General features: G+C 42.9%; 1 protein-coding gene and 2 pseudogenes across 2 annotated transcripts; all 3 read right to left on the bottom strand.

The window, feature by feature from the left end:
• Nucleotides 1-1053: 1053 nt before the first annotated feature.
• LOC147465507 (uncharacterized) lies at nt 1054-4597 on the bottom strand (annotated as a pseudogene). Its single transcript, XR_015188018.1, has 4 exons — nt 2906-4597; nt 1952-2815; nt 1710-1862; nt 1054-1615 (listed from the first exon to the last, which is right to left on the bottom strand). The product of XR_015188018.1 is annotated as an uncharacterized LOC147465507 (transcript).
• On the bottom strand, nt 4304-12785 carry LOC147465506 (2,3-bisphosphoglycerate-independent phosphoglycerate mutase-like; annotated as a pseudogene).
• A 2476-nt stretch (nt 12786-15261) lies between these two features.
• LOC147465505 (pentatricopeptide repeat-containing protein At4g16470-like) lies at nt 15262-15845 on the bottom strand. The gene is made up of 2 exons (XM_086492377.1): nt 15683-15845; nt 15262-15614 (listed from the first exon to the last, which is right to left on the bottom strand). Exons 1-2 carry the CDS (start codon nt 15843-15845, stop codon nt 15262-15264), a joined length of 516 nt encoding a protein of 171 aa, XP_086348503.1.
• Nucleotides 15846-16343: the final 498 nt, after the last annotated feature.

The raw sequence follows: 16343 nt of genomic DNA, 5'->3' as shown, positions 1-16343 counted from the left end.
GCCATACACATACTACATCACATGTAACTTTGGTCCCATAGGTCATATTTGACCTCCGAGGACGATAATAAAATCTATCTATCTCTCTCTCTCTCTCTCTCTCTCTCTCTCTCTCTCTCTCTCTCTCTCTCTCTCTCTCTCTCTCTCTCTCTCTCTCTCCCCCCTCTGCATGGCTGTCACTTATTGATTTCAAGAAAAAGTGCACACAAAAGCCCTTTGACAATCATTCACAGAAGCACTGACTAACAGGCAGCTCAATTGCAAGTAGCCCAAATCCACAAATGCTAGTTTGGAATTAGTTAGTTTATAGAATTGTTGCTAAGCTAGCTAACTTGGACCTACCTTGCGAATATCATAGTGATCGCTAAGTTTCGGATCAAGATACTGGTTAAATTCCTCTATGTGTTCTGATCTGTGAGACTCGCTACTTTGGCAACTGCAAGGCGTTTGGCTTCAAGCTTCAACTTCTGCTCATACGCTATCTTCGTTCCTAGGATCACCAATTGTCCCTACTTTGGCAAGGTGTTTGGCTTCAAGACTCAGCGAGGCCTCAGATTTTGCTCATGATCCTCATTTGGCTACATGCACGCTATCATCGCCCGCAGGCTCACCGATCATCAGTACCATCGGTAGCAACATGATCCCCAAATTTCGCGTCAACACCATCGACGGCAACATCATATTCCTCTTCATTCGTATAAAGAATTGGCAGCCGCTGTTGTATACTGCTTGCGATCAAGTGCTCTCTCTCTCCCTCTCAAAACCTCACAACATGTAATTTAACTGTTTTGCACCCGCAGCTCAAGTACGTTGGAAAGCAGATGAGAGAGAGAGAGAGAGAGAGAGAGAGAGAGAGAGAGAGAGAGAGAGAGAGAGAGAGAGAGAGAGAGAGAGAGAGAGAGAGAGAGAGAGAGAGACAACATTGAGAGAGAGAGAGAGAGTGCGCACCTCAAGAACATTGACTGCAAAGTTTGGGGGGAGAGAGAGAGAGAGAGAGAGAGAGAGAGAGAGAGAGCACGTCATTTCAGTGCATCCATTAATGTGGCAGTCCACAAACCATGGTGAGAGAGAGAGAGAGAGTAGAAAGCCAACATGGAGGCCGGAGACCCTCCTATGGCTGAGCAAGGCTCCACTCTCCGTACCCACAACTCGAGCTTGCGCACTAAGAACAGCTAGCTACTGCTGACTGAGTTTCGCATGCTTGGCATTACACTCAAGCTCGGATGGCTGTTGGGCGCCTCGATGGCTACAAACAAAGGGAAAATGGATGTGCCACATGGCTTGCTGGCTACGCCACGAAGACAGCAGGGAAGGGAAAACAAGGAGAGAAAGGATGGGGCTGCAGAGATTTGTTGCCACGTGGAACTCTCCTGTCTCTTTAATATAGATATAAGATATCAGTACATTAAAAAAAATTTGATAGATACTATGTACAAAAGCTAGATAAATAGCAGTAGATAGATAGACAGAGATTCACTGGCTATAGCACCTGCCTGGTCAAATGGAAAGCCATAAGCTCTCCCAATTGTGATGAAGCTTCCGCCAGGATAAAAAATATAGCTTTGATCATCGTCATTCGTCTGTAAAACATAGGCAAGTATTCCTTGCTTTGCACCTGTAACTTTGTCAACCAACCAGTCATGTAGGCCTTCATAGAACCACCCTTCAAATGGTTGTATACATGGACCATCTCCACACCCAAAACACACCTGCACACTCTGGAAAGCCTTTGCATCACATGTCTCCCCGCCAACAGCTAGAGAAACATCATTGTCTTTGAAAAACACAACCTGTAGCAAGCGGCATAGTGACGCTTGCATAGCAACCTTTATCAACAAATCCATCAGCAGCATGGCACCAGCCTACATTTGATCATCCAAAGCAAACACTGGCAAAACCTCATCTGTAGGCTCTTCAAGCGGTACTAGAAAAGGCAGCAAGCCTTGCATACCTTGTAATCTCGCCATAGCTTTAGCAACCAAAACCCGCAACCAAAACCCGACTCGTCATCAACATTGACGACGGGCTCATCAAATCCCCAATCATCTTCATCAAGACACTCTTCTTGAGTCAACATGGCCTGACCACCACAAGGCATGAGAGAGGGTTGCCCAACCACTTGGTCTTCGCAAACTGGTTCTTCACCTGCAACCTGCTGTTCTTTGACCAAATTATCGACATACATAACATCATATGTCTCATACCTTGAGAAAGAAGACTCCGTTTCCCATGTGCTGTTCGTATCCAAGGCACTACTATAGCTCGAACACACCTCGTCTTTCTCCACAAAACCCACCGACTTTGGTACTTCATCTATTTTCTCCACTGCTTGCTTTTCGGAAGTCACTTGGTCAAGCACATCAGGCGATACTTGATAGACTCCTCTCTGCACAGCTACTGAGGCCTCATAGGCGCACACGGTATCGTCTCTACTTTGTCATCACACCTATCCGCTACTACCACATGTGCATCAACAAAGGGTCGGGTTACCTGAAGCTCTTTCCTAGCAATTGGCCTTGGCACCAATGGACTCGCCAGAACCTGCTTTGCCTGCTGCTTCTTTAAAATCTTCTTTGTCCTGCTTTGTGCATAGGCTGCTGCCTCCTCGTACGTGCACGGTCCATATATCTCAACTTTATCCCGCACTTTTACATGCAAGCAGTCCACAAACTTGTCATCTTCAAAAATTTGCATTCTCTACAGCAGTTACCTTAACCAACTTGCTCCATATGGCCTCGAACTCCCACATGAATGCTCGAAAATCACCGTCAAGGCTTTGCTTTAGGTTGTCCATCATCTGCTTCACTTCGGTCCACTGCATGTTGGCCACATATCAGCTTCGGAATGTCGCTTCCAATGTGCCTCAATCCTGTTTTTCTTTAGCATGCAAGCCATCGTACCATACCTTTGCTTTTCCACGAATCAACAGCGGGAAATCTTGAGCCACTCCCTCTTCCCTTGACAGGCTGCTCTCCAGTAGAAAAAGACCGTAGTCTTGCAGCCAAACCTCAGCATTTTCAGCACCTGTAAAAGTTAGAAAACCCGACCACATCTTTCTTAGCAGCACTTGTTCTTTGAACCTGGAAACACCGCAACACCGTCTTCAACTTTACCAAGAAGCTATCAGTAGCTCCTCAGTCGGGGCACCACTGATGGGATGGGGAAAAAGGATACAACACCAGATATAGTATATGAATGCCTCTAAATAGCCGATCATATATCCAACACCCCAAGCTACACAGAATCACGTACACATGCACACTTTCTGTCAACCTTCGCACCTTGGCCTCGTCTATGAGCAAACATAACTACCCACAGTCACACATGAGAACTTCACCATCATATTCCGACACCACTAGATGCATACAACTTCCCAATTTGTAAATGCATTCACACAGGGAGGCGACACACGCCTCAACCACACACAAAACTAGCTCACTCAATCATTCCCTCCCTTCCTCTCTGCACACACACGTAACCTGTCCGGAGCCAACGTTACCACGGACTCACTGCACGAGATTAGACGGAAAAAACAATTGAATTCAAACCATTCACGACAACCACAAGTACTCTATGTATCACACAAACAGTATCGAAATACAATGATGGCATCACTTACCTGCTCCCGGCACCTCATATGCAACTCACATCCTCCTTCTACAGCAGCACTCTCCTAAGGTAACACACCCTTCTTGACTCGCCTTGGCCAATGTACCGTATCACTATTTTCAATCTATGGTCCTCCCTTTTCTTCCCTTGGCGGCCTTCAACTGCATACGGCTTCCAGACCCTCTAGCGGCCTTGCACGCCTGCCCACCAGAGGCAATCTCCAACTCCCTTCGTTGCACTTGACTCTAATTTACAGCTTTCGGCCCTCTCTCCTTATGGTGACCCCAGTTTTTACTCTTCCGTACCGGACCAGTGATCTTCTTTCTCGTTCATGGCTAGAGTCTCAGTGGCTCGCCAGCTTGTAGCTCTCGGTCTTGACTGTCCTCCCTCCAATTTGTTCTACCACTGTTCTTCAACAACCTCACTGAGCATCTCAATCGAACGATAAAATCCAAACACACAAAGCCTGCATCCCCTCTCAAGCCCATGGTGTCTCTTGACATGGCTTCCTTACTGCTATCAGCCCGGTTCTCAACAGCCCATGACCGCCTCCTTTAGCCCCTGGCCCTATCGACTCCTCTGCAACTGACCTCTATGCTCTCCTGTACTCGGCTGCCACCCACCGACACCTGCTGGCTATGGCGGCCCTATTTGCATGGCCCTTCCTCCCAACTGCAGCACCTCCTCATGCGCCCTAGGCCTGCAAACCCGATATGGCATCCACCTCCTCCTCAGCTTCTGCTGCGCTGCCCTGCAGCTGACCATCCCCAATCCCCTTCATGGACTGGCGGCCCGCCCTGTTCTTGTCGAAAAGCTGCTCGAGGCCAACCTCCTCATGCAGCCCTTGGCGACCTTCCCCAATCCCCTGCAATGGCGTCAACTCTCTAGCAGCCCATGGCGGCCCTTCCTTCTCCCTGTGGATGGCGCCCTCCTTTTTTTCCTTCCCGTCAACGGCGGCCCTCCGTTGTTTTGACAGCATTCCCCCCAGGAGCGCATGATCTACGAGATGGCCACCCTCTTGCATAGCCCCCAAGTGGCGCAACCTTTCTCTGCATGCACCATCCAATTCTCCACCTCGTTTTTTTCTTTTTTGGAACTCCCTGTTAAGCATTCTCTAAAAATAGCCAGCATGGCCTCCTTTCCCACGTGAGAATGCTCGGCACGGCTATCGCGAGCTTCGCATACGATAAATCATAATTCGATGCAATACTGACGTGATGGTTGGCAAAAAATTTGGTTCGCACTCACGAAAAATATTGAGATGACTGCCCTCAATGCCGCATCTCTAACACACATGTTTCTTACACATCCGGAGTGGCAAGCCACAAAAGCCTAGTTATAGGGTACACTGAGACTAGACTTCAAGTACCCGTAAACGTCCCAATGATTAGAGGCCCAAAATCATTGCCCGACCTCTGATGTGCCACATCTGGCATACACATCCTGGCAGTAGAGTCTCGTGCCGACACCTCGATCCAGATCCCATATCATAAACTTGATAGTACCTGCATCTAGCTCACCTTGTCCTTCTCACAAGCTTGTGATATCTACACTTACTCCTGTCTCCTGGCTCCATCAAATAACTGCCCAATGTACCCATCACCTGCCTGCAAACGGCCATGCCTGGGCCTCTCGCACTCCCATAGGTCGACCATCTTTAGCTGTACCAATGTAAGTGCAGGGGAGGGGGGTTTTTTTACAAGCTACATAAGTGTATAAGTTAGGGACAGGCCCCCAATAATTCATCTCCCAAGCTTAAAAATAAGGCAGGGGGGTATCATATTTAAGGGGGGGGGGATGCATGACCCGTGTTGATTACTTGTAATGATTGGTCTCCAGTGTGCACTAGAACTCGAATGAATTTTTGAGAAGTTTTTATCAGGTCACATATTACATTTTGCATCAAGCCGGTCATAGATAAGGGCTGATTTGGAGCAGGTCAAGGGTTGATTTATACCAGCTTTGGATGGGTCAAAATTGAACAATTAGCCAGAGTGCAGGTTGATTGGGCACATAATTTGAAACTCAAACTAAGACACATTGAGGGTACGTCTAGTTATCAACATAAGTGGTTTCTTAGTACGTTGCTACTCACTATGCTATACACTCTTTTACTAGCTTTACTCAGTTAAATCGATCATGTGAGACCTAAATTTATATGTAAGATAGGGGTATGATATTTTTCTTCATTGATTGTCATATAAGTGTAGAAAGGGGGGTCATATTCCCTAATATGAGCCGTATATAGGGGTTTTATCAAAGTTGTCCGCTCGTAGGTGGCGTCCATTTTGTATATAGAGTGAATCCTCGGGGGGTGTGCAATGTGTGGTGATATTTCAAACTATATCTTTAATAGTATTTTCATTTACGTCTTTAAAGTTTTCAAGTTAAGGTTTTAAAGTATTTCATTTCTCTTTTCTAAGTGCTAAGACCTGTCTCATTAAAGTTTATTATTTTGCATTTCAGGTATGGAAGATATTGCTCCTGACCAGAATGCACCGCAGCCTAATGATCCTTTGCTTAATCATGCATTGGCTTGGATCAAGGAGAACTCAACACTTTTGTTGCGTCCCAAGAAGACGAATCATAACTTCAAGGGGATCCACTGAATTACAAGCAATGCAAACAGCTATGCCTGAATCACTTTGTGTACAATACATTATTTCGAGTCAGTGGAAATGCTAAGGCTTCCACTTCCTTGAAGATTTCAGATTTGTAACACACTGTTCTTGCAAGAAATATCCTTTCAAGATTTATCCAATTGTACAGATTGCCACCAAATAATAATCAAGTGGCAATTTACTTTGTGCAACAATGCTATTGTTATTATGTATTGCGGCTCAAAGTAGATTGGAACGATTGTCCCACTTCAGGAGGCATTGGCAAAGGACGCCCAGCCGAGAAGATTCATGCACGTGAAGCCAATCAAGAAGATCCTTGTTGCAAGAGAGGCTACACATACTAGTTTCCCAAAGAAACCACAGTCATTGAGCAGCTTGCAACCCAAGGCATGGATTTGGCAAGTCAAAGAGAGACCCCAGCCATGCTACTTGCTTGTATAGCAGAGCTAGAAAGGAAGTTGGCATGGTACGAGGCAAGGTACAGGCCTCTTAATGAAGAAGAGATAGGCAATGCGGGTCCAAGTGATTCATTTGGAAAGTCAAAATTTTGTGTAGTTGATCTCTTTGGAGAACAAGCCCATGATTTAAATTAAATCTCCCAAACAATACTAATCTTTTCTTGTATCTTAAATCTCAAGATTTGTAACTAAAACCTCTTTTTGGTATGTAAATGTCTATTTGTTGGAACAAATTGACATGACAAATTTTGTTGCAATTGTGTAAGTTATATTCTCTCTTCCTCCCTCTTTTTGATAGTGATAGAGATTAGATGGAGAGAAAGAGAGACAATGAGAGAGAGAGAGAGAGGGAGAGATTGTGATTCGTGAAGCTAAACTCTGCATAACTTTTGTTGTTCACGAGAGCACCTGCGGCCCTGCAAAAGGATTCCACTTTCTGTCCTATACCAACGAGTAAGGACCTGGTTAGCACATGAGGCACTACAAAAGAAGCGGTCAACTTGGCTAAATTACCTCAGATTGCCTGCTCCAAAAAAGGGACCAGCGGACTGAAGAATACATGGTGAAAACCCTAAAGAGAACAATGTCATTCTTTAAAAGTCTACCAGATTTGTCATGTGCTATGCTATACAAAATCTGCCAAATGCTGCTTACATGCATCGAAGTGTTCAATGAGCCATAGCAAGCAGGCGCCCCTTGGATGTCATTCATCGAGGGTAACAAAGGTTTGTGCTATGATATCAGTGGCCAACCTTCCGAAGAAGTCCCCTATGGCTGCTACGCCAGATGCATGTTTCTACCTTCTCACAATATGCTTGCATTTGAGGAAGCGTTCTACACGGGATTCTTCACTTGGCAAACATAGATATTTGCACCAATGATCAGCAACTTGACCTCAAGGTTCGTAGGCTACTCAATAGTAGAGCTGAAAAACAGAGTAAATATGCAGTTCTTGCAAGTGCTAGATAAGGAACAGAAAATCAGATATCAAAAGGTTCTAACAACGCTTAAAGACCGCCTCGCCAGCCGCCAGCCCAAAGACTACTTATCAATGGGAGATGCCTATGAAAGATGTCGGGCACTTGGGAATTTGCATGAGGAGCCTCTAGGTAAGCTCATGATTTCATAGAACAAGAATCATGGTACTTTGTCATGTATACTAAATGTGTACTATGTGTTAGGTGAGGCAGTGGGCTGACAAGGGATGTAACCTAGATGCTTCCACATCATTCACATACGATGTGGATGACCTGTTTGACTTGGATGCCATGATGAGGAAGTAAAAGAACTTTTAGAGTGGGAAAATTGATGAGCTTGGTGACAGAGATATTCTCAAGAAGACACCTTGTTCTGCAACAAGCAATGAAGGTAATGTTGATTTTGCTTACTTGCTATCCTCCTATCTCTAGTTCATGGTTAAAGTGCTCATTGTGATTGCCATTTACTACCCTCATTCCTAACTTGCTTGACTATAGCAAACCCAAGTATTGATATCAGTAAGGGTACATTGTTGCTAAGTTTTTGGATCTTGAAATGGATGAAACCTTGCAATTTGTTGCAGGGGAACTGCGAAAGAAAGGAAAGGAGAAGGTGGAGGATAAGCTGGCCCACGACCCCAAAAAAAGTACTAACATACTTCCTCCTTAAACCAAAGCATGAAAGCGGCTTTAACTTCTTGTAGCTTTGTAGCTTTTTTTTTCATGCTATTGTACTATTTCTTGACAATATAATATATAAATGTATTCTCTCAGTTTTTGTTCATGTGTTCTGTAGTTAAATTTCATGTCTTTGTCTTAAAATCCTCACCACCCAGTGATGAGGTAGAGCACATTGATCACAAAATTCCTCACATCATTGGTTGCTTGGCAATGTCAATTGGGATTTGGCAATCATTGTTGACTTCAACAATGTACTTGTGTAGGTGCATGATAAGCACAAAAAAAGGATGTCCTCAAATGTATCAATGCTCTACTTTGCCAAAAGAATAGGAGATGAGAACATTATCTACTACCTAGGATAAGATGTAGCGATTTTATTACTTGCATTGAGTTAGGTAGCAAAGGTGTTCTTGTGGACCTCACACACTCACCAAAAGCTGAAAAATGTTATTTACAAGTGCTTGACTCAGGCAGCAAGCATTGCTTGAGTGGTTGGCTCCCAAGAACACCGGCCATGTTAGCAATTAGTATTTTGAGAACTCTCCAAAGCCAATGTACCTCAACAAGCTAGAATCTTTTTGGTATCTTTTCCCTAAATTCAAAAGGTCAAACACATTAGGGCTAGATGACTCCTTGTATAATATGTACTTCAACAATCCTTCTTGCTATGTGATTCTTCCTACATTGGCGAAGTAGTATGAGAGGTAGTGGGAACATTTTTTTGAAAGAGGATGTAGCCAAATTTGTGTTACAATGGGTTGAGAGTGCTAATAGAGAAAAAACTATTAGTGAGCATCCATTTGATGCCAAGAAGGAGGCTCTTGCTCATTGTGGAAAAAAAAATAGTGCTACACAAACAAAGTGTCACATTCTTGTCATCAGAGATGTTGGTCTTCTTTTAAATGGCACCAAGTGCATCATGTAAGTATGAAATGTGAACCAAAATTTTGACCTAAGTTGAATACCAATGCATGGACTAAATCTCATTCTGCACCTTGAAGAAGTAATTATTTGCAAAAAATCCACTACAGACACCACTACCTCGTTAGGAAAGTTATCCAAACATTCCTTGAATTGTTGAGCTTGCCACTATACACGTAGTTGTGTTTAATGAAGTTCCCCAATTTTCTTTGAAGCAAGGAAATGAAACTCATTAGGCCGACTTTCCGAATCACAAGTTCTTTTTGGGACTCTATGTTACCTTTCTCATCCACTTTTTGTGTAAGAACCTCGTCAAAAAGCTTCACAGTCATCATAGAGATATCATCACTTTGTTTGCGTGGACATAACGAGAGCCTTTCAATGCCACAATGTTTGCATTTCCCCAAAAGACATTTTTTGCAATGATAAGTAATCTCAATGGACTTTGGACACACTAAAAAACTCCCATATGTCTGTTAAGCATGGACATGTGGCGTTGGATGTTGTGCACTGTGTTGTTCCATCACGAGAATTGCAAACAAGACACCTGCAAAAGGATGACGTTCCATGTGGCCCGTATCTTCCTTAGTGCATTTGATTGAAGGCTTCCAAGCATTCAATAGCACATGGAAGCACATGACAAATTTATTTTTTCTTCAAAAGCACTTGGAGTTTATCGTGAGATATTCAAAGCACTCTAAAGTATTTCGAAGCTTTTGGAAGCACTTAGAAGCATCCAAAAAACCTTGGAAGCATTTACGAACAAGCACTTAAAAGTCTTTAGAAGCACTTCCAAGTACTTGGAATCCTTTAAAGGCTTTAAAAGCACTAAGAAGCAATCAAAATCAATCAATAGCACATGGAGGTACTAAAAAAGAGTTGGTATCAAAATTGAAGCACTTTGAGGCATTTGGGAGCACTTGGAGGATATTGAAGGCTTGTAGAACTTTGAAGCACTTTTCAACACCTGGAATCGAATGAAATCACTTAGTGAGAAGCATTTAGAAGCCCTTTGAGGCATGTAAACACCTACAAAGATCTCTTAAGCACCATAAATTATGATCAAGCACTTTAATGCATTGGTAAGCACCTAAATAACACATAGTAAAGCATTATGACACTCTCTAAAGATGTTTGGGCTGATATACTTAAGGAAAATTGAGTAGATTCACTGGATGCAGTACATGTGCACTCTTGCCTATTCTTTTTCAAACAATTCTTTCTGATTTGGGGAGATGCATGTTCCACCAACCAAAATTGAAACACAATTTCCCTGATTACTATCATTAAGGTGCTTCTTCTATGCAATTGATGGTGATAAGCATCTAAAGAAAGTAACCCCTCCTCTACATCATGTTGCAGCCAAAAATTGGCAACAAATGACATTTCTTTGGTGAAGTCTTAAAGCCTTGGAAACATTTCTACTTCTCATTTGATTGTCACCCCCACTCACTCTGTTGAGGCATGCCATGACACTAGCCCATTTCAAAAACAACTCATTATTTAAATGAGGTGTCTTCACCTAAGATAATGTATGACAAATGTTAGAAAAAATGACTCTCTCAACTATCTGGAATACGTGTTGCAACATTGAGAACATGGGATGAAGGAGGAGTTGATGTAGAATCTACTCAAGAACCTTGAAAAGCCCGTTTGTCTGATTACTCCAACAATTAGTAAGTGCCCTACAAATTTTCTTTGCCTCTTGCTCATCAATGCCACCATCCTCACGTGTTTGTGCCATCCTATTCTTAATGTTTCTTTGTTCCCTCTTCCATGTTTCCCAATAGTTTTGTAGATCCTTGGGGATACGTTGTGTAATAGATAATGGAGGAAAAAAAGGTGTCTATAGTACCATTCTAAACATCATGTGATTCCATTCGGAACAAGTTATGAGGCTTATGATACATCAAAGAAGACCATCAAACTAGAGTGCTTCGTTAGCCGTAGAGTCCGAGGGTAAGAGAAAACAAGAACCTCTAGAAGACAAAAACTTCGGGGGTGGGGGGGGGGGGGGGGGGGGGGAGAGAGAGAGAGAGAGATGTATTTTTTTTATTATCGTCCTAGATGGACAAATATGACCTGTAGGACCAAAGGTACATGTGATTTTTTATTATGCCTCTCTTAGGACATCAACTATGTAGCTTGGGAGTGTACCGTCCTTTTGGATATTGTAATATTTTGAACTATGCTCTTGAACATGTGGTTTTGTGTGCCAAAGACCTCTATGACAATCCTAGGACTTGAGACATGTTACAAAGAGGAAACCAAAATACCAAGCTACCACTTGGGTGATAAAGAAAGAGAGAGACCAGAATAGCTGCTTAACTCACCTTAACAGCCTTAGCAGCAGCTTCACACCCCACAATTGTGGCCTTCATGTCACCTGTATGACCCACCATATTCCCATTTTGAAGATTCACCCGCACCTACAAGCACAAATAGCCTGATGCCACATAAATCAAGAAGAAAATTCTTAACCATGAACTTGTAAATGTTATTGAAGTCTACTTGATCATACTTGCCACTTAAAATTGTTTCCCTGGCTCTCTCACCAATTTGGAGGGCTTTCATGCCAGGATTTTCATTAAAAGTGATACCTTGGTCACTCTATATCTCCACATAGGTCTCCAGCTTGCTATCAAATAAGCCTGGCCGATTCCCATTCCAGAAGAATGTAACATGTCCAAAATTCACTGTCTCACTGTCTCAAGCACCCAAAACAATTAATTTCTAAATATACTTCATAGCCCTCCTTGGCATGATGATTAACAACAGAAAGCTGATTTGTCAGGCCTCTTCCAACTGTACCTGCATGCAAAGGTTCGGAGTCCTTTCTTTGTGATGTAATCACCTGATGTTCGGTCAATTTCTAGAGGGCTCACCAAGTACTTGCTAGGGAGCTTCAACTCACCATCATATTGAAGCATACCCGCATAGTGAATTTTGGGCACACACACCCTATCAAAGTTATCAAAGTTTGCATACTCAAGAGCTTTTGCCAACATGATCATTCTATCTAGATGCTCTGAAGTTGAAGGTTACAATTGCAGCACCATCAACAATTGGACCAACAGATTTGCCATTTTTGTCCACAATCACAAATGGAGGACATTATTGGTCATTGAATTTTGGATTATCTGCCTTCAATTGCATAAGAGATTTTATACCACTCTTGAATATGTGAGGAGCTTCTTCCTGAACTTGTGAATCCCAGCCTCTTTTTACCACATTCGACTCATTCTATTTCACAAAGTCCCAAAAGAACTAACTCTTCAAGACTACATTGCAGACCCAAATCAAAGTGAAACAATCAACATCAACAATTCCTATTGATCCTGTCTTGGCTCTTAAGGTGTTTGCATGGATGCATGCAGACACTCTTTCAAACCAAAAGGCAACTGTCGGTATTTCGTAATCACAAGGTACCTCATAGCGATCCATAGTTACATGCATATGCCCCCCTCCAGATGCAGTGAGGCATCCACTCCTTGTTGCCGTAACTCTTCTAAATCTTTCTCCAGCAAAATATTGGAAACTATATATTCCATTTCAATACTTCTCAAGTGAAAATTTTTATGAAAGGATGAGAGAGAGAGAGAGAGATATGCTATGTCCGATTGCCGTGGTTCAGAGGTGTACCTTGAAAGAATGAGATACCGATCGTAGTGCTTCAGAGGGGTACCTTGCAGAAAACCATGAGGAGGGTTAGAGTTTTGTCAATCTTAATGTTCGTAATCATACAAGATATCAATGTTATTAATTGTTTGTTGTTCCATTTATATGTTTAAAAAAAAAACAAAACATGCAAGTTTCCTTGCACGGGGGAGTTTGCACAGTCCTCCGCAATTTTTATAATACGAGGGGGCGTGCCATTCCCACGGCAGTGTGCAATTCTCAGTGTGTTCATTAAATGCGTTTGTAGTGTCAAAAATGTTAAAAATCACATAATGATAATGCTTACTCACCGCACAATTGAATGTCTGTCATCGATGCACCTTGCATCAACGATGTTGGGCATCTCCTGCTTTTAACCCGCTGCAAGAGACGACAATGGAGGATGAAGGAGATAGGCTTGTGACTATTTGGGTGGAGGAACTTTAGGAAGAAGTGGGAATTTTTATATTTCAGCTTGTGTCAATTCAGAGCCTATCAAAATTCACTCGTTGCTTTATACATCCAAATCTGGTGGAAGCAAGAAGGATGGTGCTCAACTGTGAAAGGCACATTAACAGTGGGCGATCAATATCAACTAGTGTAAAGAGTTCAAGCCAGATTATTTGTGCCATCTGCACTATATGTACTGTTGTTCTGATTAGTTCCAAACTAAATTTTGGAAAATTGACAACATCATAGAACAAATCAATCTCGTCCTTCATGTGCATAACCTGCTAACACCATAGTCCATGTTGTCAAGTAGTGTTTTGGACTCATCAATTTTGCCACATTGCCAAGCACAAAATGTCTCTACAACAGCCCCACAATAGCCCCTAATTTCATAGGTGATTGCATTTGAAGGAATTCCTTTCCTTCGCATCTGCTAAAAACATCACAATGCTTCGTTGCCACAGCCATGTTGTGAATATCTCATGAAAACATCCTAGCCATGAAAAAGCGCCTTTCTTTTGCATCTGGTGGAAAATCTGATTACTTCGTTATTGCCATAGCCATGTTGGGTATATCCTGTAGTGCACCACATTTGGCATACATATCAACCAAGGCAGTGTCAAGCACGGCATCTTGAGCCTCTAACTAACAATATAACTTGACTGAAAATATCATCAATAATTATTTTGCCCATATCAGCACCTTGCGTAACCCCACATGCATTCAAGATACATGTGTAGGTAATTGCATACATGTCGATCGACCAAGGTAGTGCCAACCAAGACCTCAAGAGAAGTGTTCAAAGTGGCGTCAGGTGAGGGTATGGGAGTGTGCATTTGGCCACCCTTCTCCTCATCAACGTGAATGTTCTTTGTGACACATAAGCTTTTCCTTGTGGACTAATTGATCTTTGCTCAAGTTCTGGCCAACTTATCACTATGCTAACAATGCAAAACCTTTTTGGAATCAGCTAGCAGATTTTGTGGAACCAATGCATGTGAGGAGAATATAATTTCAAGATCTTGTTCGTTGCATAAAGGGCCACTGTGCCCAGGCCAAAATGGCCAACCCCCATCTCACTAACCTTAACTTAATATTCATTTTATCTATATACGCACAATCAAAGAATAAGGGTCTGGTGTGTTGCTGCACATCTCCATCCACTACCGTGTACTCTCCTCTCGCACTCCTCTCCGTGCATGTGCAAGCATTTCATTCTCGTCACTTGATTTGTCTGCTTTGTGGATGCTTGGTATCCCCAACAACAAATTTATTGAGCATTTCCACTTGAATTAGCCCAACAGCCAGATCCTGGCTTATTCCAAGTTGCATTTTTTATTCTCATGCATTCAATATGTTCTACCTCCTCTTGCATCCCAGTAGCTGCATAAATATTGATCATTTAGACATATGCTACCCCATAATGTCGGTCTAGTTGGACTACACGCTCAAAAGAAAACTTTATGAGTTTGAATTTCCCCATTGTCGGCAAGCACCTAGAAGGGAGACCCAAATTAGACAATGATCAGACGACGGCATCATCGTAATTACTCTCATTGCTTTGTCAAAGGGCCTTCTACGTCCAAAAAGATCAGCCATGCAAGTATAGTGTTCTTTGTTTGGTGCAATGTCATGTTTTCCCCTCATGTTGTCAAAATGCATCGAACCCTCATCAACTAAACCTGAGTGGCTACATGCATAGAGCACATTGACATAAGTGATTGCATTGGGGGAAATTCCATCTTGCTGCATGCATTGAAAACAGTCTAGAGCTTCATTGGACCGCCCTTGCTAGGCATATCCTCCTATAAGTGCAGTCCAAGAAACTACATCTGGGGAGAAACCCTCCCTCCGCATTCGCTGAAAACACCCCTTAGCTTTCTGGCCCTACCCCTGTTGGGCATATCCTGTAATTAGTGCATTCCAAGAGACTTTATTCCGTACAGAAATCTGGTCAAGAACTTGTTGTGCTTTCAAAAGTACACCACACTTGGCATGCATGTCAAGCAAAGCATTGCCTGCAAGCACAACATCTTTTTGTAACAGCCCCTTCCTAGCAATCTCATCATGACTCTGCTTGCCCATGATAGCATTTTGCATAATGCCACATGCCTTCAGAACACAAGCATAAGTGACCACATCCGGAGAGAAGCCCTCACTTTGCATCCGATGAAAACAGCCAAGCACTTCCTGGCCCTGATCTTGTTGGGCATATTTTGCAATCAATGCATTCCAAGAGACTGCATCCCGGACATAAATCTCGTCAAGAACTTGTTGTGCTTTGCAAAGTACACTACACTTGGCATACATGTCAACCAAAGCATTACCAAGAATGATAGTTTATTCCAATAGCCCCCGGCTAACAAGCTCATCATGAATTTTTTTCCTGTGTTGACGTCTTTCAAAGTGCCACATGCCTTCAAAATGCAAGCATAGGTGACTGCATCTAGAGATAATCCCTCGCTTCGCATTCGCTGGAAACATCCCAATGCTTCTTGGCCCTGCCCCTGTTGGGCATAACTTGCAATCAATGCATTCCAAGAGACCACATCTCGATCAGGAAGCTCGTCAAGAACCTGTTGAGCTTTCAAAAGTACACCACACTTGGCATACATGCCAACCAAAGCATTGCCAAGCATGAAAATTATTTTCAACAACCCCTGATTGACAATCTCATTGTGAATTTGTTTGCCCATATCAATGTCTCGCATAATGCCACATGCCTTCAAAATGCAAGCATAGGTGACTACATCTGGAGAGAAACCCTCACTTCGCATACAATGGCAACAATTCAAAGCTTCCTGGACCTGGCCTTGTTGGGCATATCCTGCAATTAATGCATTCCAAGAGATGACATCTCGTTGGGAAGCTCGTCCAGAACTAGTTGTGCTTTCCAAAGTACACCACAATTAGCATACATGTATACCAGTGTGAAGGTGCCGTGGGAAGCGTGTGCGAGTGCAAGTGCA

The sequence above is a fragment of the Adiantum capillus-veneris genome, chromosome 1 (genome assembly GCF_014529385.1).
Source record: "Adiantum capillus-veneris isolate H3 chromosome 1, ASM1452938v2, whole genome shotgun sequence".
NCBI classification, from domain to species: Eukaryota; Viridiplantae; Streptophyta; class Polypodiopsida; order Polypodiales; family Pteridaceae; genus Adiantum; species Adiantum capillus-veneris.
This window is presented reverse-complemented; position numbering and strand designations above follow the sequence as displayed.